The 26,629-nt window shown below is 42.5% G+C and overlaps 1 protein-coding gene across 1 annotated transcript in view; it reads left to right on the top strand.

Moving 5' to 3' along the window:
• Positions 1-26,629, top strand: part of LOC141134450 (proteinase-activated receptor 1-like) — a 70,592-nt gene that overhangs the window by 30,760 nt on the left and 13,203 nt on the right. The window contains exons 3-5 of the mRNA XM_073623988.1: positions 11,732-11,782; positions 24,337-24,414; positions 24,515-24,586. Coding sequence (XP_073480089.1) covers positions 11,732-11,782; positions 24,337-24,414; positions 24,515-24,586 — 201 coding nt within the window. The remainder of the gene's footprint in view (positions 1-11,731; positions 11,783-24,336; positions 24,415-24,514; positions 24,587-26,629) is intronic.

The following is a 26,629-nucleotide window of genomic DNA, read 5'->3' as shown; positions in this document are numbered from 1 at the left end:
GTGGACTGTGAGTGCATGAGTGCTGTGAGTGCACATGGACTTTGAGTGGATGTGTGCTGTGAGTGCACGTGGGCTGTGAGTGTACGTGGACTGTGAGTGTACGTGGACTGTGAGTGCACGTGGACTGTGAGTGCATGAGTGCTGGGAGTACACATGGACTGTGAGTGCACGTGGACTGTGAGTGCATGAGTGCTGTGAGTGCACATGGATTTTGAGTGCATGTGTGCTGTGAGTGCACGTGGGCTGTGAGTGCACGTGTGCTGTGAGTGCACGTGGACTGTGAGTGTACGTGGGCTGTGAGTACAAGAGTGATGTGAGTATATGTGGACTGTAAGTACACGAGTCCTGTGAGTGCATGAGTGCTGGGAGTACACATGGACTGTGAGTGCATGTGGACTGTGAGTGCATAAGTGCTGTGAGTGCACGTGGACTGTGAGTGCATGTGTGCTGTGAGTGCACGTGGGCTGTAAGTGTATGTGGACTATGAGTGCACGAGTCCTGTGAGTGCACAAGTGCTGTGAGTATATGAGTGCTGGGAGTACACATGGACTGTGAGTGCATGAGTGCTGTGAGTGCACATAGACTTTGAGTGCATGTGTGCTGTGAGTGCACGTGGGCTGTGAGTGTACGTGGACTGTGAGTGTATGTGGACTGTGAGTGCACGAGTCCTGTGAGTGCACGTGTGTTGTGAGTGCTCATGTGTGCTGTGAATACCTGTGTATTGTATTGTTGAGTACCTGTGTATTGTCTTCTTGAGAACCTGGGAATTGTTGAGTGTTAGTGTCAGGAAGCTAGTTGTTAGTTAATTTGGACAGGGTATAACACCCAATCCCCATTAAATTAGTAGGTACGATGCCCGGCAGGTGTGGAGACTCGGTGTACATCTTGCAGAATGTATGCATTTCTTGATCATCCGATCGAGGACGGACACTGCTGTGCAAGATGTAAGCACGTTGTTTCCCTGGAAGCCCAGGTTCTGAATGTAGGGAAGCAATTATCAGCAGAGAAGAAACTCTATACTAAAGGAGAATTGGGATCATGCCCAGCAGGTGCCGGCAGGCACCAAAACCAAAAGGGAGGAGGCGGAGGCGGGCCTCCTATCATAATTTGGATTAGTGGCAAGGATGAGAAATGTCATTATAATGGGTGATTTCAATTATCCAGACATAGACTGGGAGGAAGGAACTGCGCATTCATCTGAGGCTCGCCAGTTCCTAAATGTCTTGCAGGACAATTTCATGGGTCAGATGGTAAATGCACCAACTACAAACAAACCGTATACAGCATCTAATGCCCATGGGGCCATTATTTATAATATGTGCGCTCCCATATGAGAAATGTTTGGGGTTATCGGGGAAAGAAGGAATTAATGTTTATTTTATTTCCCCCCTCTTTCCCCCCCTCTTTTTTTTCTTTTTTTTTTCTTTCCCCTTTGGATTAATAATTGTTATACTGGATTTTGAAACCGTATTATTATATTTTTGGTTCAATGTGTATGATGTCTTGTTGTGTTTTGTTTATTAAGAAATTTAATAATTTATAAAAAAAAAAGAAACAATACCGACCTGATAACGGATGTGGAAATAAGGGGCAATTTAGGAAACAGCAATCACAGGTCAATTAGTTTCAGTATAAATCACACAAATAGGAAACATAAGGGGAATACAAAGACACTGAATTTCAAAAGAGCCAACTTCCCTAAACTACGATCCTTGCTAGAAGATACTAAATGGGATAAAATCTTAGGAACAAAGAACACGGAGGAAAAATGGGTATGCTTTAAGAGCACATTAAATAAGGGTATTAGCCAGTGCATCCCAATGGGAAATAAATTTAAAAGTGCTAATAAAAGTCCTGGGTGGCTTAACCAATGTAGGTATGCATATAAAAGCAAAGGAGAAGGCCTTCAAAAAATACAAGGCTGAGAGATCATCATCATCATTCCAACTTTACAAAGAATACAAGAAATGTAAGGGTGCAATCAGAGGGTTAAGATAGAACACAAAAGGCACAGAACAGAGGAGAGTAAAAACATTCCCAAGAAATTCTTTAAGTACATTAATAGTAAGAAAGGGAAGTCAGATGTTGGTTCCATAAAGAATGATGAAGGGAATCTGGTTACTAAGGATGGAGAGATGGCAAAGGTATTGAATTTATTTTTCTCATTGGTCTCCACAAGGGAAACGGGGGGCTTCAGTAACCAAAACTGCAATGTTTATTCTCATGACACGTCACAGGAAGCACCATCATGGCTAACAGAGGACAGAATTAGAAATAGACCTGAAAAACATGACATTAATTAGTCACTGGGACCAGATGGCTTGCCCCCCCCCCGAGGGGAACTCAGTCAAGTAAGTGCCAGACCATTGTAACTAATTTTTAAGAACAGTCTACTGACTGGAATGGTACCAGCTGTTGGAGAAAAGCCAATGTGGCACCAATATTTAAAAAAGGGCCAAGATACATCCCTGGGAATTACAGACCAGTTAGCCTAACATCAATTGTATGCAAGCTCTTGGAGGGGATGATAAGGGACTATATACAAGATTTTAGTAATGGCAACGGTATCATTGGCAGTAATCAGCATGGATTCATGAAAAATCGTTCTTGCCAAACCAATCTTTTAACCTTCTTATGAGGAGGTGAGCTGTCATCTAGATAAAGGAAGGTCTGTAGACGTGGTGTATCTGGATTTTGCAAAGGCATTTGACACAGTTCCCCATAAACATTTACTGTACAAAGTAAGGTTTGTTGGCATGGACCATAGGATGAGTACATGGATTGAAAACTGGCTACAGGGGCGAGTTCAAAGGGTAGTGATAAATGGGGGGGTACTTGGAATGGTCCAGGTGGAAAGTGGGGTCCCCCATGGTTCTGTCCTGGGACCAATCCTATTTAATTTATTCATAAACGACCTGGAGGATGGGATAAACAGTTCAATCTCTGTATTTGCGGGGGCTATACTAAGCTAAGCAGGGCAATAACTTATTTGCAGAATGTGGAAACCTTGCAAGAAGGTCTGAACAAATTAATGGGGTGGGCAACTACATTGCAAATGAAGTTTAATGTAGAAAAATGTAAAATAATACATTTGGGTGGCAAAAATATGAATGCAATCTACTGGGGGGAGAACCTCTGGGGGAATCTAGGATGGAAAAAGACCTCGGGGTCCTAGTAGATGATAGGCTCAGCAATGGCATGCAAAGCCAACAGAATATTGGGATGCATTAAAAGGGGATTAACTCCAGTGATAAAACAATAATTCTCCCACTCTACAAGACTCTGGTCTGGCCACAGCTGGAGTATGCCGTCCAGTTCTGGGCACCAGTACTCAGGAAGGATTTACTGGAACTGGAGAAAGTCCATAGAAGGGCAACAAAATTAACCACTTGCCGCCCACCATATAGCAAAATGACGGTGGCAAAATGGTTTCAATATCCTGACCAGAGGTCATATGACGTTCAGCAGTATAACAGCCGCCGCGCGCCAGTGGGGGCGCGCATCACGGCGATCAGTGGTGTGGTGTGTCAGTCTAACACACCACTGCACTGATCTTGGTAAAGAGTCTCTGACCGAGACTCTTTACCACATGATCAGCCGTGTCCAATCACGGCTGATCACAGTGTAAACAGGAAGAGCTGTTGATCGTCTTTTCCTCACTTGCGTCTGTCAGACGCGAGTAGAGTAGAGCCGATCGTCTGCTCCTCTCACAGGGGGGGTCTGGCTGATTGATTATCAGCGCAGCCCCCTGAGGATGCCCACACTAACCACCAGGGACGCCACTAGGACCACCAGGGACGTCACAAGGACCACCAGGGATGTCACCAACAGGTATGCCACCCTAGACCACCAGGGATGCAATCAGTGCCCACAAAGGATGCCAATCAGTGCCCACAATGGGCATCACTGATTGGCAGGCATTATTGTTTGGCACTGATTGGCATCCATCCATACCATCAATTACTGTACATCAGTGCCACCTATCAGTGCCCATCCATGCCCATCCGTGCCACCTATCAGTGCCCATCCGTGCCGTCTATCAGTGCCCATCCGTGCCACCTTTCAGTGCCCATCAGTGCCACCTATGTGTACCCATCAGTGCTGCATATCAGTGCCACCTATCAGTGCCCATCAGTGCCACCTATCAGTGCCCCATCAGTGCTGCATATTAGTAACCATCATCAGTGCCACCTCATTGGTGCCACCTCATCGGTGCCCATCAGTGCCGCCTTATCAGTGCCTGTCAGTGCAGCCCCATCAGTGCAGGAGAAAACTTGCTTATTTACAAAGTTTTGTAACAGAAACAAAAAAAAACTTTTTTTTCAAAATTTTCTGTCTTTTTTTATTTGTTTAGCAGAAAATAAAAATCCCAGAGGTGATCAAATACCACCAAAAGAAATCTCTATTTGTGGGAACAAAATGATAAACATTTAGTTTGGGTACAGTGTAGCATGACCGCGCAATTGTTATTCAAAGTGCGACAGCACTGAAAGCTGAAAATTGGTCTGGGCAGGAAGGTGTATAAGTGCCCTGTATTGAAGTGGTTAATAAAGGGACTGGAGGAAATTAGGTTGCGAGCACTGAACTTATTCTCTCTGGAGAGGAGACGCTTGAGAGGGGATATGATTTCAATGTACAAATACCGTACTGGTGACCAGACAATAGGGATAAAACTTTTCCACGAAAGGGAATTTAATAAGACATGCGGCCATTCACTAAAATGAGAAGAAAAACATTTTAAGCTTAAACTGCGTAGAGGGTTCTTTACTGTAAGAGCGGCAAGGATGTGGAATTCTCTTCCACAGGCAGTGGTCTCAGTGGGGAGCATTGCTAATTTAAAAAAACTATTAGATAAGCACCTGAACGACCACAACATACAGGGATATACAATAAAATCACACATACACTGTAGATTGGACTTGATGGACTTGTGTCTTTTTTCAACCTCACCTACTATGTAACAATGTAAAATGGAGCTTGACTCAATTGTTGGCTGGAGAATGTTCAGTATCCTCTAGCCCTTTTTTCCACAGCCCTGCTGTCCCTGGCCTGCCCCATTCATTCGTTGCTTGAGGCAGTTCACACCAGATATAGTCCAGTGCATTTTTTTCTACATCGAAAACATTAACAGTAGATTATATGGGTTCCAATGGCCTAGTTCACACCAGTGCTGTTAGTTCCAGTGAATACCAGTGGAAAAAAATGCTGCATTTTTTTTCTGAACAGAACTGTACTGGAACGCAGCAAAATGCATAAAATAATGCAATAGATTCATTAAAACTGTGTTACAGCAAAAAAAAAAAAAAACCTCAGGAAACTTTGAAAAAAACATCAAAAACGCTCCAGAACTCAGCAAAAACGTATTAAAAAAAGAAACACATCCAGAACGCATCTGGACTGCATTTTTGTGGTGTAAACCAGCCCTAAACCTCTGACATGAAATATGAACAAAGCATATCCCTCTATAGTATGTACCTGTCTCAATCCAGAGCACTAAGTATCATTTCTGTCTGCTGCTTCATTCCTCTGCTATCATCAAGACTCACTCCTGACAAGTTTTCCTGACAAGAGAAAAATGATGATGGCACCACCTGTGATTGACAGCCTCAGCTCGGTTTCTGTGTGCTGTGTAAAGGGGGGTGTGTTACTTCCCACCTATCGGCTCTCAGAGCTCTCCTTCCTGAGTGTAACTTCAGCTCTCCATCCCCTGCTTTTCAAAACTTATGCCGCGTACACAGGAGCGGAATTTCCGTCGGAAAAATCTTGGATGGTTTTTCATACGGAATTCGGCTCAAGCTTGTCTTGCATACACACAGTCACACCAAATTCCGACCGTCAAGAACACGGTGACGTACAACATGTATGACGGGACTAGAAAACGGAAGTTCAATAGCCAGTGCGCCACCCTTTGGGCTCCTTCTGCTAATCTCATGTTTATCTCGTGTTAGAAGAAGTTTGGTGAGAGAAGATTCGCACTTTTCAGCCTCGTGCTTTTCATTCTGTTTCTGCTCTTCAGTTTGTGCTTGTGGGTTTGTATCTGGTTTTCAGTGCGTGTAGTCAGTTCGTATCTGTTTTTTCAGTGCGTTCTTGTTCGCTCGTTTCTGATTTTCAGCTCGCTCTTCACAGGCCTTTCTGTTCTTCAGTGCATTCTGTTAGTTCGTCCTGACCAGATGACCGTTTTGAAGCCATGCTGCGGGTACGTACTCATCGTAGAGTTCGTGCTATGCGGGGGCTTGGTGTTTGGGTTCTTGCTTTGACCCAAGTCCAGTCCATGAACGGGGGGGGGAGGAGTTCATGGACCAAGAATTGGTTTGCACCAGCGTGACCAATTCTCTCATATGCCTTTGCTGCATGAGATCCAGGAGAATAAGCCTGATGATTTCAGGAATTTTCTCAGAATGACAGACCCCCTTTTTCACCATCTGTTGACTTTGCTGTCCCCTTGTATTACGAAGCAGGACACCTGCATGCGGCAAGCCATCACTCTGGAGCAGGAGGCTAATTGCCACGTTGCGGTACTTGGCGACGGGGAGAAGTCTATAGGTCCTCAAATTCTCTACAGGCATCTCCCCCCCAGGCTCTGGGGATCATTATTCCAGAAACCTGTTCTGCCATCATACAGGTCCTGCAGAAGGACTATATTAGGGTACGTTTTCTCCTTTAACATCACATTCTATGTATTTAATGTATGCTAATGTATTGTATTTCTTTCATCATTCCCTAATTACCATGATTGTAATATGCTGTGAATGTCCCCTTTCTGCCCATGCATGCTATAAGCTTTTAATGGTCCTTTTTTGTCCTTCATGCATATTTACCTTCACTAACCTCCCCAGCATGCTATCCTGGGCCCATATACACCTAGCCTAGTCACTTAACATGTATTTTGTCAGCTCCATTGTAGTGCTTTACCCTAAACACCCCCTAAAATGTGTCCAAATATTATTGTTGTCCTTAAATTCAGGCAGAGTGCCAGAGGCTTTTTTTGGGGGTCCAAAACTCATTTATAACCCCCCCTCCCCTAAAATGTTTCCAATGGGCCATCAGAGGGGGTGAGGAATCTGATAAGAAGACCTTATAGTTTGTCTTTAAATACTCTTTAAAATAAATGTTATACTGATGTTGGCCAAGAATGTTTGTGTCTAATCTGCTTGCAATGTTATGTGCAAAAGTACTAATATTTTTTTTTCTTTTTTGACTCCACAGTTTCCTTTAATGCCACAGGAATGGCAGACTGTGGCTTCCCAATTTGCTCATTGTTGGGACTTTCCCAACTGCGGAGGGGCAATCGATGGGAAGCAGGTCCACATCATCCCACCACCCCACTCGGGGTCATACTATTTTAAATATAAGGGGTTTCATAGTATTGTGTTGATGGTGGTGGTGTCGGCGACATACTAGTTTCTCTATGTGGACGTGGGGAAGAATGGTCGGATGTCGGATGGTGGAGTCTTTGCCCCGATGGAGTTCTACACACGTCTCCAGAGTGGTAGCTTGGGATTGCCACCTGCGGAAGAGAACGTGGAAGGACTCCTATTTGTTTTTAGCGCTGATGAAGCATTTGGTCTGGGTGATCACCTGATCAGGCCATTCCCCCAGAGGACCCTCACCCTGGAGAAGAGGGTTTTTAATTACCATCTCGCCAGAGCCAGAAGAGTTGTGGAGAATGCCTTTGGGATAATGGCCAGCCGGTAAGCTTTTACTCCGTGCACATTCACATGTGTGTTGTAAAACATTTTTGGGTAAAAAAACATCATCTTGGTTTTATAAAGTTTTACCTTGAATATTTTTTTTTTAGTACATAAACAGGCATGTTTCAAAACATAACATACACAACTCAGGAACTTACAAAGTTCAACATTGAAAAAATGAAGGCAATATCAGACATTATAGTGTCAAAAATGTGTTGATATTGCCTCCATCAGATGGGGTGATGTCACCCCTGTAAAAGCCACATTTTGAAGATGCACACAAATTGGGAGTCAAACTGGGGATTTCCCTCCTGATTCCATGCCTAATGTCAACATGTGCTATCTCCCATCATGGATGGACGTGTTTTGGGGGTACAACCACTTCCTCTCACCTACTTGAGTTACGAGGAAGGGGTTGCACCCACAAAACGCGTTCATTGATATCCCCTGATGGCAGATAGCACATGTTGACACACTGTGTGCATCTTCAAAATTTGGCTTTTAAAATGTGTAAAAAATTTGAAAAAATTGGTCCCAAAAAATAGAAAATGGTGTCATTTTGTTGTTATGTAGCTTCTTCCTAGTTCTTCAGTTTTTGTTTTATGTCATTTGTTTTTTGCTTTATGATGTCTAAATCCTGACTACAAAACATTATGTCCTGGATTAGCCTTTGTGCACTGTCACTCGTGAAATGAGGAGATTGTTCTTGCACATCACCTAAAAGAAAAAATACACACCATGTATTATAAATATGCAGGCATACATCTATTACCTGAATCTGTGGTCTCAGACACTCACCTGTTGTGGTGACAATTTCAACCACCTCTCCTTCCTCCACATCCTCTGGTTGTAGTGTCCTCTGTTCCCCTTCTTCAGGAGGTGGGGGGTTCCTGGTGTCCTCAGACGTTCAGAGTCTTTTCTCCCCTATGAGAATGAAACAAAAGGTATACTTAGCACACTGATATTTGAGGCCAGAAATAGGAATATGAAATATTGCTTGGAAGTGGGGTAAAATTGTCTGTTTTGGCAGAGTTCCAAGCTGAAGACATGATTGTTTCCCTTACCAAAGCTGGAATAATTACCTTTTTTGGACAAGTTTCACACATGGAGACACCCCAAGTATCCACTGGAGTACCTGTGTGGGACACCCTAAAAAGTTTGTTTTTGTGTCCCACACTAGTGCTCCTGAGTCCAGATGTGCAAAAAGCTGCTGAGTGTCCTCTCCTTACACTGAATCAAGTTTGCAATTCTTTCTAGTTTCAAACACATCTAGACAACAATGTCCTAAACTTCTTTTAACACAAATTAGCATGAATAAATGTAGTTACTAGATTAGATTACTGTGCCCATGAAAATGAAAGTAGCCATTTTAAACTGTACAACAGTAAAGAAAAGCACATGGAGCAGCATGCAAGTAATAATAATAATAGGAACAACTACTTACTTTTTTGAAACACTTTCTTGATCCTTCTGTACTGATCCTGCTCCCTCAATTTCAGGTCTGACCAGCGTTTCCTCAATTGCTTCTTGGATCGTCGTACCTCAGAATTCCTGTGCAGACTCTTCACAACTTTAGACATGATCTTGGCCTTTCTCACATTTGGGTTTAGGTACGGTCCATACTTCCCATCATAGTCGGCCTTTTCAAGATGTCCACCATCTCCACCATCTCTACAAAGGCCATATTTGAGGCCTTAAATCTCCTGTGGGATCGGGATGTTTCTGGCTCCGGGCTTTCCTCCTCGTTACTGCTATTGCGCACCTGCTGTGTCTCCGCCATGTTCCTCTCCCACTGCGACGAAAGAGAAGGTGCGGGGAATATTGTAGAAAGAATGTCAGGGGCAGGCGATGCGGGCAGAGTTTCACGCATGCGCAGTGTATATAAAGCTAACACGCGTGTGTCGTACATACGATCTGTGAGTGGAGGAAGTGCTGATCGTGAGAACGAAGGTAACATTTTAACTTGGGACATCAGTGGCCTATACTGATTCGAGATTGAGGCCTATATTGGGTTAAGATAAGAAGAGTTTAGCCTATTAGTGTTTTTGTCTTGTTTTTCGTCTTGCAGCAAATATGAAACAATTCAAAGACCCGGAATTCAAGGGCCAGTTCATAGGCAGATACAGGGATATGAGAAATTTGTGGGAGGTTAAGAACCCCTTATATCGAAATAAACCAGCTAGGAAGGCATCGCTGGAGGAGGCGGGGGTAAGTGTCAGCCAGGAGGAGGCAGGGGTAAGTGTCAGCCAGAAGGTGGCCAGGCCCATTAGCCTCACCCAATCCCAGGTGCCTCACCTCTGCCTTACAACAAAAAGAGCCAGGAAGGGGAGTAACATGGAGGAGGCAGCACTGGGCCTCATTAAGGACACTAATGAGGCCCTGAAACCCCCCCCCAACGCTGAAGAGGCCTATGGCTGCTATGTAGCTGCAAAATTGCAGCAAATGGAGGAGGGCCAATGCCTCATGTGTGAGAATATTAATTTTCATGCCCTTCAGAAGGGGTTGAGGGGCCAAATTAGTGAGAGCATGCACTTATGTGCGCTCGCCCATCCTCCTCCTCCTTCTGCCACAAGTCCACCTCCAGAGCCACAGCCTCCAAGGAAGGCTGCAGGGAAGGCTGCAGGGAAGTGTGGAGGGAAGGCTGCAAGGAAGACATGAAAGTAATGGCCTGGGTTCAGTCTGGTCTGACAGAAGACGCAGACTGTTGTAGTACCACAGTCTGGGGACATATAAGTCATCTGCTGCTGTTCCTGATCTCTGGGAGTCCTGAACCAGATTGTGCTTCCTATTATATGGACTTCTCAGGCTACCAATTTTTAGTTACAAAGAGTTGATGTGTGCCCTGGGGTACAAAGGCTTCGCAAATTCAAGCAGTTTCTCCAGCGTTGCCTTCCTCTTTATTTTGTTATGAGCCAGAATAAATGGAGATTTTTTAATATGAAAATACTTGCCTATGTGTTTTTCTTCAAAAAGGACAGTTTGTTTGTGAGTAGGCAGGTACATTTCAAAAATACAATGCCGAACTGACAAGGGACAACAACCAACCTCCTTGAGCTTTAAAAATACAAAATAATAATGTTGTTGTGGAAACTTGACACAGAAAAAAAAATTATGGAGATCACTAGAAAATAATTTAAAAATAATCAAAAAACAGGAGATCTTGATAAATAAAAATAAAAAAGATGACTATAAAAAGTATCTCTAAACATTATTATGGAGATTTGGCTTTAAAAACAAAAAAGATTATTCAGGAGATCACGAGAAATAATCAAGAAATACATTTGTCAGAACTCTGTGTGAATATCAGCAGCAAAACAAATTCATTCTTCTAGCATTATAAAGAACAAAAGAATGCACTGCATTAACCTCGCTGGAGATATTCCCGAGTGTGGCTCGGGGTTAACTTTCAGCACCATTAGTGGTAACCCCGAGCCACACTCAGGATTGCATTGCAGGATCCTGGTGCGGTATACTTACCTTGTCCCCAGGATCGTCTCGTACTTGATTTTGTGCATTCGTGATTTTTTGCGCGTCCGAATTGCATACAGACGATCGTATTTTCGGATAGGAACTTTTTCCGACCGAAAAATAGAGAACATGCTCTCAGTCTTTTGCTGGCTGGAATTCCACCAGCAAAAGTCCGATGGAGCATACACAGTCGCATTTTCCGACCAAAAGCTCTCATCTGAGTTTTGCTGGCGGCATTTCTGATCGTGTGTACGCGGCATACTTGGTCCTGAGTAAATTCTGCACTTTGATTGGATGTAGGGGAAAGATGACTGTAGATAAACAGGTACAACGTATGTAGGAAGATTTTTTCATCTCTGTGTATTACCAGAGACCAGTCACTTCACTGGGTATATGCGAGGGTTTACTTCCACTTTAGGGTTAAAAAAAAGCCCTTAATTATTACATTAATGCATCTACATTACAGTAATAGCTGATGAAGCTTTAGCTGAGCTTAACTGTGCTGTTATACATGGGTAACATATCTGTTTTCAATGTCTTTGATTATTTCCTTATTTCCTTTTTTTTTTCAGGCAATATTACGGACTTGAGAAATGACAGTCTCAGTGTTGGCCTTGTTGATGGTGAGTAACTAGACAATGATCATGTCTGCAGTTAGCTGAGATGAATATCACTGAAATTCTAGGCTCAGTTCACTAAGGGTCCTTTCACACTGGGGCGGTTTGCAGGCGCTATTGCGCTAATAATAGCGCCTGCAAACCGACCAGAAAGTGCCGCTGCTTTCATTCCAGTGTGAAAGCCCCGAGGGCTTTCACACTGGAGCGTTGCGCTGGCAGGACGGTAAAAAAAGTCCTGCTAGCAGCATCTTCGGAGCGGTGAAGGCGCGGAGTGTATACCGCTCCTTCACCGCTCCTGCCCAATTAAATCAATGGGACGGCGCGGCTATACAGAGGCGCTTTGTGGTGGTTTTTAACCATTTCTCGGCCGCTAGCGGGGGGTAAAACCGCCCCGCTAGCGGCCGCATACCGACGGTAAAGCGCCGCTTACAATAGCGGCGCTTTACCGCCGACGCCCGCCCCAGTGTGAAAGGGCTCTAAGAGTTAAATACCGTATGAGCATTAGTGCAAAATAACTTCTGTTATATTTTTTTTTTTGTGTGGTATGTATCTCAGAAGCAGTCAATGCACAATAAAACTCACATCAAATACTGTATACAATATATTTTTTATTTTGCGGTGCTTAATGTGTTGTTTTGCGCCACAGACGAGACCTCCAGCTGCAGTGGTAAGTGAAACATTGAGCAGTGGTATTCCTACCCCTTCTAAATGTGACAGAAGAAGCTGGCAGCAGAATGTAAACAGTGACAGTGGTGTGAGGTCCCCCCACAGGCTGCATGCTCAGATAAGGGTCTGGTATGGATTTTGGGGCACCCCGCACCATTTTGTTTTGTTCTTTTGGTATGCGGTCCCCCCGTGAATTGTTGACTTCTACACAGGTCTATATGGTATTTAATGAGCGTTTATTATTTTTTCAGTAAGTTTCCATATCACACGTGATACTTGGATTAAATAGTTGTTTCACATGACCCAAACATCACATGCAATTATGCTGCGTACACACGACCGGTTTGGCGTCGGAATAAACTCCGAAGGTTTCTCCGACGGAACTCCGATGGAATTCCATTCAAGCGGTCTTGCCTACACACGGTCAAACCAGTCCGACCACAGTTCGACTGCCAAGAACGCGGTGATGTACAGCACGTACGACGGGACTAGAAAAAGGAAGTTCAATAGCCAGTAGCCAATAGCTTCCTTCTCGTACTTGGTCCGTCGGAAGAGCATACAGATGAGCGGTTTTCAGATAGGAATTGGTTCCGTCGGAAATATTTAGAACATGTTCTATTTCTGGGTCCGTCAGAATTTTCGAAAATAAAAGTCCAATGAGGCACACACACGATCGGAATAGACGATGAAAAGCTTCCGTCGGACTTTTTCTGTCAGACATTCTGCTCCTGTGTACGCGGCTTAAGACATGTGCATGATAAATAATTGGTTTTGTTTTGATTCGTTAATCTAGTTATTTCGTTTAGTTAAATTTGGTTGATTCGTTCAATCCGTATTCCGGATTCGTATTCGGAATTCGTTTTATGTGTTTTATCGAATTTTCTTCAAATTTACTGTTTTTTTTTTCGATTTGAATCAATACAATTTGAATCGGTCGAATCAAAATTTTTGGATTTTTTTCGATTCCAATGCGGCAGTCAAAATGTTTACATTTAAAAAGTGTATTTTGATTACAATGACAATTTAAATCACCTTTGGCTTAACTAAAACAGCATTATTTCGAAATGGTACTCTAATAATACACACAGTCATTGATTTCAGAAATATGTTTACAGTTCAAATTCAAATGGAATTTGATGTAAAATTCAATTCGAATTTCAATTCGAATTTCGGAAATTCGGCCGAATTTCGTTTCTTTATTCGGAGCATTCGGTACACTTCGTTTATCCAGTTCTGGACCAGCAGTCGCAGTTTTACCTCGACAGGTTGGCCCGGCTGCGCAAAATCACATTACTATATGTTCTGCATGCGGCCGGCCACGACGATTGGATTCCATCAGGAACCGATCAATCCCCAGGCCCAGGCCAATGAAATCTGGCCTGGACCTGGTTATCGCTCCTGGTGAATGAGACCCTTCCCCTGCATGTGTAAGTGTAAACCCACAGGGGAAGTGATGTCATCTCTCCTCATGTCGGTCTTTTCTGTTCCAGACCGAGAGGAGAGAGCATCTAAAAGTGAGTTGCACAACACTACACTGACACCAGGTCATGTACACACATAATTCACCCCCCGATCACCCCCCCAGTTAACCCCTTCACCACCTGTCACTGTGTCACCCAGTGCAACAATCAGATTTTTTTTGATCACTGTACTGGTGTCATTAGTGACAAAAATCAGTGTTAGGGTAATTACTCTTAGGCCCAGATAGGTCTAGGGACCCCCCCTAACCCCTCCAATAAAGGTTTAACCCCTTGTTTACCCCCTGTCACCTGTGATCACAATATAAGTGTCACAGGTGACGCAGTTTAGCTAGTTTATTTTTTATAGTGTCAGGGCACCCACCGTATTTTACCCAATAAAGGTTAAACCCCCGGTCACCTGGCGGGTGATCAAAGTTAGGTTTTAGCATCAGACAGGGTCTGCGTCGCCCCAGGCAGCGTCAGATTAGTGCCAGTACCGCTAACACCCACGCACGCAGCATACACCTCCCTTAGTGGTATAGTGTCTGAACGGATCGATATCTGATCTGATCAGATCTATACTAGCATCCCCAGCAGTTTAGGGTTCCCAAAAACGCAGTGTTAGCGGGATCAGCCCAGATACCTGCTAGCACCTGCGTTTAGCCCCTCCGCCCAGCTCAGCCCAGCCCACCCAAGTGCAGTATCAATCGATCACTGTCACAAAACACAAAACACATAACTGCAGCGTTCGCAGAGTCAGGCCTGATCCCTGCGAATGCTAACAGTTTTTTTGCAGCATTTGAAGTAGTCGCTGACAGTCAGGTGATTTTTTTACCTGTGAGTCTCACTAGTGTACCAGTAAATTTAGAGACCAAAATGTCAAATCGAAGGTACACTAGTGAAGAGGCCTACACGTTTCTGAGCATGACAGATAGTAAAGAGGAAGTCACTCATCTGTCAGATTCAGCCTCAGAATACGAACCTGTAGACAGCAGCGGTACCCTGACAGATAGCTCTGACAACAGAGTTGTGGTCCTTGCCAAGGTCAGGCATACCCGACCCCGATCTTCTTCTGCTGTCGTTGAGGTGCAAGAACCGCAGGGCTCTCGTATGGGGCAGAGAAGTACTAGCGCCGCTATTCCTTCTGGTGAACTGGCAAGCACCAGTGGCCTAGTACATCCTGGTCATACATCCAGCACTGCAGTAACACTTGGTGACGTGGCGAGTCCCATAAGTGCAGTTCAAGCTGGCGAGGTGGCAAGCACGAGTAGTGTCCCGCTGCCACCAAGAAGAAGACAAACACATGCCCGTCAAGCCCATAGTGCCTTTCCTGCTCCATTCACCAATCCTAATTGGGAACCCACCACTTCTGCAGCACCTGTACTTCCCCCATTCACTGGCCAACCTGGAATTCAGGTGGAAACTGTTGATTTTACGTCACTTTTTATTTGCTGTTTTTCACCAAAGATCTCTATAGATCTATTGTGGACCAAAGCAATTTGTATGCTGGTCAATTCATCGCCGCTAATCCCCAGCTGACCCTTGCCAGAGATTGGAAACCAATTACGGTTTCCGAATTTAAGAACTTTCTGGGCCTATCCCTCCTCATGGGCATAACTAAAAAGAGTGAGTTGTGGTCATATTGGTCCACTGACCCAATTTACCATATGCTCTTGTTCTCTGCCTCCATGGCGAGGGCACGATACGAGCAGATCTTGCGGTTCATGCACTTCAATGACAATTAACTCTGTTGTCCTCGGGGTGACCCTCGATTTGATCGGCTCTACAAAATTTGGCCCCTCGTAAACCACTTGAACCAATGTTTTGCAGCCTTGTTTACTCCCGATCAAGTTGTCTGCGTTGATGAGTCCCTGATTAAGTTTTCTGGCCCCTTGTCTATCAAACAGTATCTTCCCAACAAGCGTGCCAGATACGGGGTGAAGATGTATAAGCTCTGTAACAAGAGCCACAGGCTATACATGTAGTTTTATGGTTTACGAAGGAAGAGATAGTCACGTAGAGCCAGAGAACTGCCCAGACTACATAGGGAACGCTGGTAAGATAGTGTGGGACTTAGTGTCACCCTTATCCGGAAAGGGGTACCACTTGTATGTGGACAATTATTACACGAGCGTGCCACTTTTTAGTCACCTTTTTGATTATGGAATTGGCGCATGTGGCACTGTGTGATGTAATTGCCGGGGCTCCCCCCAACGGCTTGTAGAATCCCGACTTAGACGGGGGGAGAGAGCCTGCATGAACCGTAATGATTTGTTATCAGTGAAGTGGAGGGATTCACAGAATGTTTTTGTTCTGTCCTTGCTTCACTCAGACATGGCAGTCCAAATTCCTACGGTGACTGGTGTTGTGGAGAAACCCCTCTGTGTCCACGAATACAACCTTAACATGGGAGGGGTGGACCTCAACGACCAGTTGTTGGCGTCGTACCTAATTGCCCATAAGGCCAGACGCTGGTACAAAAAAGTGTCTGTTTATTTATTTCAATTGGCTTTGCTGAATGCTTTTGTGCTATACAAAGCTTCAGGATGGACTGGATCCTTCCTTAAATTCCAAGAAGAGATTGTCAGAACCCTTCTGTTTCCAGACGGTGCTCTTGCCCAACTTCCCAATCCAAATGCAATGAGCCGGTGCATGAGAGGCATTTTCCTTTTGTCCTTCCTGGTACCCCTACCCAAAGAAACCCCCAAAAAAGATGTGTCTGCAGCAAAAGCGGATTTAGGCATGAAACCCGCTTTTATTGTCCCTCCTGTCCTGACCAACCTGGTCTCTGCATTGGTGAATGTTTCAAAAGCTACCACACACTAGTGGAGTTTTAGTGTAGGGTACAGCACCACACAGTCCAGGACACACTAACACAGGGTCTCGGGGTCTCGAAAGATGTGATGGCCATCACATTTTGAGAGACCCTAAACTGCAAAGTTCAGTTTACAGTTTTTTTACAGTTTTTATAAAAGTGAAAAAAAAAAACAAAAAAAAAAAACCACAAAAAAAGCCAAAAATAGTTGTGGTTGTATTTTTCTTCTCTCTCTCTATTGTTCTCTCTCTTATGTTCACTCTCTACTGTTCGCTCACTATTGTTCTATATCTATCTTTTTCTCTTTTATTATTATTATTATTATTATTATTAATATTATTATTATTTTATTTTTACTATGTTTTATTGTATTTGCTTTGCAAGTATAGTATGTTATACTGTAATGTTTGTTTTATTGTTAACCATCATTTGCTTAGCAGGTACGCCATTCAGCTGCAGCACGGGTTTATTTATCTTGACAGCAGCAGCGTTTGCTCCCACGATACATAAAGCCGTGACTCCAGCGCTGTCAGAGGTGATTTCACCACCACAGTTAAAAAAAAATGTTGCATGTATGCCCATCATTAGAAGTGGGTGGATGAAGGGCGATATTCTAATGGTGGGCATACCCACTGATCAATCTCCCTTCTTTTCGTTCAGCCCACAGGCTGCATGAAAAAAAGAATATAACAATGTACGCCCAACAAGGACTAGCAACGTACTGGTATGTTGCTGGACTTTGAGTGGTTATACCAGAATGATGCCTGCAGGTTTAGGTATCATCTTGGTATCATTCTTTTCAGCCAGCGGTCGGCTTTCATATAAAAGCAATCCTAGCGGCTAATTACCCTCTAGACTGCTTTTATAAGCAGTGGGAGGGAACGTCTTCCTCCTCCCATCATCTTCCATGGTTTTCTCAGGCTCTCCTGTCCCAACAGGGAACCCAAGAATGCAGCCGGTGGTTCAGCCACCTAACCAGAGAGCTGATCAGAGACCAGAATGGCTCCAATCCTCTCTATGGCCAAAGAAACCGGAAGCTACGAGCATTTCATGACTTAGGTTTCGCTGGATATAAACAGTGCCATTGGGAAATTGGCACAGCATTTTATCACACCGATCTTGGTGTGGTCAGATGCTTTGAGGGCAGAGGAGAGATCTAGGGTGTAATAGACTCCAATTTTTTCAAAAAAGAGTACCTGTCACTACCTATTGCTATCATAGGGGATATTTACATTTACATTCCCTAACAACAAGATAACAAAAAAAAGATAAAAAAAAAAAAAAAAAATGAAAGGAACAGTTTAAAAATATAATAAAAAAGCAAAATAAATAATTAAAAAAAAAAGCACCCCTGTCCCCCCCATGCTCACGCGCAAAGACGAACGCAAGCATCGGTCTGGTGTCATATGTAAACAGGGGCAGTACAGAGGGCAGTAATTTTAGCAGTAGACCTCCTCTGTAGATCTAAAATGATAACCTTTAAAGGCTTTTAAAAATGTATGTAGTTTGTCGCCGATGCACGTTTGTGCGCAATTTTAAAGCATGTTGTGTTTGGTATCCATGTGCTCGGCATAAGATCATTTTTTTAATTTCATCAAACATTTGGGCAATATAGTGTGTTTTAGTGCATTAAAATTTAAAAAAGTGTGTTTTTTCCAAAAAAATTGCGTTTGAATCACTGCGCAAATACTGTGTGAAAAAAAAAATTGCAACACCCACCATTTTAATCTGTAGGGCCTTTGCTTTAAAAAAATATATAATGTTTGGGGGTTCAAAGTAGTTTTCTTGCAAAAAAAATATTTTTTTTCATGTAAACAAAAAGTGTCAGAAAGGGCATTGGTGGTTAGAAGAGTGGGTGATGTGTGACATAAGCTTCTAAATGTTGTGCATAAAATGCCAGGACAGTTCACCCCCACCCAAATGACCCCTTTTTGGAAAGTAGACACCCCAAGCCATTTGCTGATAGGCATGTTGAGTCCATAGAATATTTTATGTATTGTCACAAGTTTCGGGAAAATAACACTTTTTTTTTTTGCACAAAGTTGTCACTAAATGATATATTGTTCAAACATGCCATGGTTATATGTGGAATTACACCCCAAAATACATTCTGCTGCTTCTCCTGAGAACGGGGATACCACATGTGTGAGACTTTTTGGGAGCCTAGCTGCGTACGGGACCCCGAAAACCAAGCACCGCCTTCAGGATTTCGAAGGGTGTAAATTTTTGATTTTACTCCTCGCTACCTATCACAGTTTTGAAGGCCATAAAAAGCCAAGATAGCACAACCCCCCCCCCCCTAATTTACCCTATTTTAGAAAGTAGACACCCCAAGCTATTTGATGAGAGGCATGTTGACTCCATGGAATATTTTATATTTTGCCACAAGTTGCGGCAATAAGAATTTTTTTTTTTTTTGCACAAAGTTATCATTAAATGATCTATTGCTCAAACATGCCATGGGAATTTCTGGAATTTCACCCCAAAATACATTCTGCTGCCTCTTCTGAGTACGGGGATACCACATGTGTCAGACTTTTTTGGAGCCTAGCCGTGTACAGGACCCCGAAAACCAATCAGCGCCTTCAGGCTTTCTAAGGGCGTAAAATGGTGATTTCACTTCCTCACTACCTATCACCATTTTGGAGGCCCTGAAATGTCAAGATAGCACAACCCCCCCCCCCCAAATGACCCCATTTTGGAAATAAGTCACTTCAAGCTTTTTACTAAGAGGCATGTTGTGTCCATGGAATATTTTATATTTTGCCACAAGTTTTGGGAAAATTACAATTTTTTTTTACACAAAGTTGTCACTAAATAATATATTGTTCAAAAATGGCATGTTTATATGTGGAATTACACCCCAAAATATGTTCTGCTGCTTCTCCTCAGTACGGGGATACCTCATGTGTGAGACTTTTTGGGAGCCTAGCCGCGTACAGGACCCCAAAAACCAAGCACCGTCTTCAGGCTGTCTAAAGGCGTAAAATTGTGATTTTACTCCTCACTATCTATCACAGTTACGGAGGCCCTGAAATGTCCAGATAGCACAAACCCCCCCCCCCCAAATGACCCCATTTTGGAACGAAGACACCCCAAGGTATTTGCTAAGAGGCATGGTGAGTATTTTGCAGATCTCATTTATTTTTGAAAATAAAGAAAGGAAAGAAAAATGTATTTTTTTTTTTTCTTTTTTCAATTTTCAAAACTTTGTGACAAAAAGTGAGATCTGCAAAATACTCAACATGCCTCTCAGCAGATAGCTTGGGGTGTCTACTTTCCAAAATGGGGTCATTTGGGGGGGGGGGGGGGCGGGTTGTGCTAACTGGGCATTCCATGGCCTCCGAAACTGTGATAGGCAGTGAGGAGTGAAATCAAAAATGTACGCCCTTAGAAAGCCTGAAGGTGGTGATTGGTTTTCGGAGTTCTGTACACGGTTAGACTGCCAAAAAGTTCCACACATGTGGTATCCCCATACTCAGCAGAAGCAGCAGAATGTAGTTTGGGGTGTAATTCCACATATAACCATGCCATGTTTAAAGAATATATCATTTAGTGACAACGTTGTGTAAAAAAAAAAAATTGTAATATTCCCGAAACTTGTGGCAAAATATAAAATATTCCATGGACTTAACATGCCTCTCAGAAAATAGCTTGAAGTGTCTTCTTTCCAAAATGGGGTAATTTGGGGTGGGGGTGTGCTATCTTGGCATTTTATGGCCTTCAAAACTGTGATATAACATATAACCATGCCATGTGTGAGCAATATATCATTTAGTGACAACTTTGTGTAATTTGTTTTCTTTTTGTCATTTTTCAATCACTTTTGACAAAAAAATAAAATATTTAATGGGCTCAACATGCCTCTCAGCAATTTCCTTGGGGTGTCTACTTTCCAAAATGGGGTCATTTGGGGGGGGGGGGGGGTTGTACTGCCCTGCCATTTTAGCACCTCAAGAAATAAGATAGGCAGTCATAAACTAAAAGCTACGTAAATTCCAGAAAATGTACCCTAGTTTGTAGACGCTATAACTTTTGTGAAAACCAATAAATATACGCTTATCGACATTTTTTTTACAAAAGACATGTGACTGAATACATTTTGGCCTAAATGTATGACTAAAATTGAGTTTATTAATTTTTTTTTTTATAACAAAAAGTAGAAAATATCTTTTTTTTTTCAAAATTTTTGGTCTTTTTCCATTTATATCACAAAAAATAAAAATCGCAGGGGCAATCAAATTCCATCAAAAGAAAGCTCTATTTGTGGGAAAAAAAGGACACAAATTTCGTTTCGGTACAGCATTGCATGACCGCGCAATTACCAGTTAAAGCAGCGCATTGCCAAATTGTAAAAAGTCCTCCTGTCATTGAGCTGCCAAATCCTCCGGGGGCTGAAGTGGTTAAACTGTAATTCGAGTATTTGGGTATATCCGAATCTCTGAATAACAAAAAATTTGTCCAAACCATTGTTCGGAACAAAATGAACTGCACGTCTACATGCAATATCCTTTGGTGAATTGAGCCCTCTGTGCTATACAGTATATTCAGTGCACATAAGCTGCGACCATGCACATCAGATTTTTGTTGAAAATAGTATTCTGCAATCCTTCTTTTAGAGCTGCTCACTTTTAATATAAGGACACTTACCTGTCCAGGGATCCCACAATGTTGGCACCCGAAGCCAATTCATCAATCAGCTTTGGGTGCAAGTGCCGGCATCTGTAGTGAGGGAAAGAGGAAGTGAAGCCTTGCAGCTTCACAACCTGTTTCATACTGCGCATGCGCGAGTCGCGCCACACTTTCTGAATGGTCCTGCCATCTTCTGGGACCTGCGTGTGTCCCAGAAGGCATTGGGGAGAGGAGGAGGGAGTAGATCAACGAGCAGTGACATAGATCAATGTGCAGCAAGCTTACCAGGGAGTGGGAGCGAGTACCTGTCAAAACCATGTATCCGCTCCCCTCCAAAAAGTGCCAAATGTGGCAGTGAAGGGAGGGGAGGATACGAACAAATGGAGCTTCCCCTTTTGGGTGGGGCTCTGCTTTAGAATGTTGCAGCAAAAACTAGCTGCTCTTGGGGTAAAGGATCCAACCTGGTTAATTAGAGTTTGGGCCCACTCACTCTATACATTGCCTACATATGCCATTGTCCTTGTACCCACAAAAGACTCCTCAGTTATTTTGCCAGAAGTGGCAGTCTCACAGACAACAGTAAAAATGCCAGCACATTTTCAAATGTCTGTAGTGTAAACTTTTTTTCTTTACAAAAACAGGGTAAAAAAAACACCCCACACTTGTGTGTTTTGGCCATAGGTGGCCTTAGTCATAGCTGGCAACCACATAATTCTTGCTGTCTTAAATACCCTTATTTTGTTTCAAATGTCATTATATGTTAAGACCTCATAAAACCCAGTCTGATAGTATGGCACTTGCTGACCTGACAAGATCTGCAGACAGTATAACTCCTCAAGAAGACACAAAATTTTAACCCAATGCGGTTTTACTTACAGCGAAGTGCAATACAGAGGATGTTATTCAAGTCCTTTGAAGATTAATACACACGAGCGGAAATTCCGCCAGCAAAAGTTTGATGAGAGCTTGTGTATGCTCCATCGGACTTTTGCTGGCGGAATTCCAGCCAGCAACAGATTGAGAGCATGTTCTCAATTTTTCGGTCGGAAAAAGTTCCGATCTGAAATTCTGATCGTCAGTACCAATTCCGACGCGCAAAATTCCTACGCATGCTCGGAAACAATTCGACGCATGCTCGCAAGCATTGAACATTATTTTCTTGGCTCGTTGTAGTGTTGTACGTCACCGCGTTCTTGACGGTCGAATGTTCAGCGAACTTGTGTGACTGTGTGTATGCAAGCCAAGCTTGAGCGGAATTCCGTCGGAAAAATCATCCAATATTTTTCCAACGGAAATTCTGTTCGTGTGTACGAGGCATAATAGGACAGTGACTTTCTGAACCCAAGGCCCCATACACACTATTAGATTTTCTGCAGATTTTTGTCTTCAGATTTACCAAAACCATGTAGTGCAAGGGCCTGCCTGATTGCATACAAATTGAAACTCTAATGCCGTGTACACACGAGCGGTCTTTTCGACCGGACTGGTCCGACGGACTATCCGACGGACTTTCAACGGACTTTCCGAATGAACGGACTTGCCTACACATGATCACACCAAAGTCCGACGGATTCGTACGTGATGATGTACGACCGGACTAAAATAAGGAAGTTCATAGCCAGTAGCCAATAGCTGCCCTAGCGTCGGTTTTAGTCCATCGGACTAGCATACAGACGAGCGGATTTTTCGACCGGACTCGAGTCCGTCGGAAAGATTTGAAACGTGTTTTATTTCTAGGTCCGTCAGACTTTTGGGAAAAAAAAGTCTGCTGGAGCCCACACACGATCGAATTGTCCGACGGAATCCGGTCTGCTGGACCGAGTCTGCCGGAAACTCTGCTCGTGTGTACGCGGCATTAAGGTCTGACCTCATATTATATGGTTTTGGTAAATCTGAAGACAAAAATCTGCAAAAATTCTAATAGTGTGTATGGGGCTTTAGGCTGATGTCAGATTAGCGACCAGCTTGCAAACCTGCTGCTGGTGAAATTGCTAGCAGCTGGATCGCTAAAAGGCTGTCTGTTTGTCCCTTTGGAATTGCCAAGACTGCTAGATGTCGCTCACATCACTAACATTTGAGATTTTGCATCACTCGGGCCAGCGACAGAGCAACATCTCCCTGCATTTGGATACAGGGGGAGGGCTTTCATAGGGACAGACAGGCAGCCTCTTTAGTGATCCTGCTGCTGGCGATTTGCTGGTAGTGGCAGAATTGCACACGTGTCATTAGCCTGACTCTTCAGGTAAAGTGAAACGAAATGAACAGCAGACTGGGAGTCTCTAGCTAAAGGCTGTGCTAACAGCAAGTGGTAGGTGGAAACACATAGGCGTGCGCACAGGGTGTGCCAGGTGTGCCTGGGCACACCCTAATCACCCTGTGTTGTGCAGATTCCCACTGATATTTCACCAAAGCCTCCTAACGGGGATCCTAAAAAAAAATGTTTAAAAATTATTAAAAAAATAAAAATTGTAAAAAATAATAAATAAAAATAAAAAGCACTGACACCATCCACTGCCCTACTGACTCCAATCTTTGCCCTACTGACACCATCCACGGCTCTACTGACACCATCTATATATATATATATATATAGATATATATATATATATATATATATATATATATATATATATATTTATATATATATACCCTAATGCAATAGTCTGTGCACACCTATGGGGAAGCATACCAATATACTGTATAAACATCAAATAACATTGCCTCTGTGGGACTGAAACCATCCCACCCAGACTATTAAAACAATCTGAATATCAGAGGAATGGGCAAAAGAGAGAGAGCGATTAAAAATAAAGTTAGAAAGAAATGTACCCTCTCTCTCATCTACTGCCAAGAAACAAGATAGGAACGGTCCTGTGGCGATTTCATGGGAACTGCTGATTACAGATATTTAATGAGATAAGTGCCAAGTCTAACTTCTATTTTTCATTCTTATCTGATTTTCAGTTTTTTGTTTTTTTTTGTTTCAGACAATAATAGAGAAATGAACATCACGACTCAGAGCTTTGTCTATTTTGGAAGAGATAGAAGTAAAGAAAAATCTCCATGTATGCTTCTGCAAACCTTTTTTGTGAAGAATTGTGATAGATAACAGCCTTAACAGCCCTTATTACAAATCATTTTTTTAAATGTGCTTTTTTATTGCAGATTTCCTAGAACCTCCTTCTGTTGCTTATTCTTTTCCCCACTTCGGTGAAGACAAACAACTTAACCTTACAGGTAAGTAGAAAACATAAATGTTATAACATAACATTAAGTCTGTATCTACTATGTGTAGGGAGGGATTTCTATCACTGGAGCCTGCAGGGACACATTGCAGCACCCCTCCTCTATAGGCATCTCTTTACACAGAATATCTTCCAGTTGTATTGGTCCTAACCTGGCTTCAATTATTATGGTGGACGATGTGTAAATAAACTTAGAAGAGATGACTGCATTTCTAATGATGAGGGAAAAAAAAGACAACTGATAATTATAAAAGGAAAGGGCTTTACTTTGTCTCTGCTGCATACAAGCACAGGCCTGTGTCACCCAATCACACAGTAACCGGTCTATTTTAAGATCAGTTTGAGATAGTCCCTATACATCTAGACGTTTCTTCCAGACAGGGTTGCCAACCTCCCACAGCATTTTTTACTGACAAAACATGGGGAATTTACTGACAGAGCACATTTTTTTACCGACAACCTGAGAAATTACAGAACTCCTATTGAAAACTAACACAGTGAATATTTGAACAGTATAAATATCTGTATAAACATGATATGGAAACACTGACAATACCTATAACAAAGTAATTTGCTTGATTTACACTTAAAAAGTCAACACAGCATGAAATTATCAGCCCCTGATATTTACTGGTAAAAAAACACTAATTTTTACAAACTGTCAGTAAATTTACTGGTGGTTGGCAACCCTGCTCCCAGATCTTAGGAAATGTATACATGTAGCCACTTTTGGAATATGCCACATTTTCCATTCTTACTATGAAAGTTGGCTCCATGAATCCAACCTTATTCAATTCAATCTTAACTGATAGAGCAACTGACAACAACAATTTTTTTAACAATGTATCTACAAAAAGTAAAGAAATCAATGTATTCCCGTGCTTATGGTGTGTAATATATGGGTAATATGTGTTAATGAGTTGCTGCTCTAATAAATTGCTGTGCCTTAAATATAAGTTAACTTGTGTAGAGCACTGGATTGGATAAGAATTGGGGAACCTACTCCCTATTAGACTTTATGATTAATGTGTAAACCAAGTAATTCCTAATAATAAACAATGTATAAATGAATTATATGTACATGTATCAACATAATCTTCATAGAAAAGTCCATGATATTAAATCTTCATGATTGTGAAATAAGGTTATCCATTGTGAAAAAGTGCATACATTTGTATGAAGGTATGCAAGCATAGAAAACCGTAACAGGAAGTGCACCGCACCGGCCAGATATGACATCACCACCCGCGGTCACCAGCTGTCCATACCTCCATCCAAAAGTGAGTGGATATGTTTTTAACCTCTTGATTTTAGGTAACAAATGAAATGATGCTATGTTGATTGCTTTTGCCGTTTTATCCACACATATGCACGAGTACTTTACTTCCCTAAATACTGAGGAGCCAAGCCAGTGAGGAGGACAACAAGGTCCAGCATACCCAGGATACTTATAAACGCATCTGACTCCTGTTACTGGGGGGTCCATAGCAGCTGGTGAGTGAGTGGGCACACTGAAGAAGAGCACAAGCTGCACTTTATTTGAATTTACAGCACTATGGCACTTTTGCACGATGGATAAGCATAATTCACAATCATGAAGATTTAATATCCTGGGCTTTTCTATGAAGATTATGTTGATGCATTTATGTATTATTCATTTATATATTGTTTATTATTAGGAATTACTTGGTTTACACATTAATCACAAAGACTAATAGGTGGTAGGCTCCCCAATTCTGTTACTTTAGCTACAAATATTGTTCAACAATTGCTAAATGTATAAATATATTGTACTGTGTGACCATAGCATGGCAGAACTGTAGGTGATAAAAAAAAATTGTGTTTGGAAGAAGCCCATAGCTATTCAAAAGAATAAAATGTATCTGAATTAAATAAATGATGTACATAATTATTGGTGCATAGGATCTATCTGCCTTGAAAAAGTATTCACACCCCTTGAAATTTTCCACATTTTGTCATGTTACGACCAAAAACATAAATGTATTTTATTGAGAGAATGGTTTGTGATGTAGAT

Source organism: Aquarana catesbeiana, linkage group LG01 (genome assembly GCF_042186555.1).
Source record: "Aquarana catesbeiana isolate 2022-GZ linkage group LG01, ASM4218655v1, whole genome shotgun sequence".
Classification (NCBI taxonomy): domain Eukaryota; kingdom Metazoa; phylum Chordata; class Amphibia; order Anura; family Ranidae; genus Aquarana; species Aquarana catesbeiana.
The sequence above is the reverse complement of the archived record's forward strand: the minus strand, read 5'-3'. Positions and strand labels throughout refer to the sequence as shown.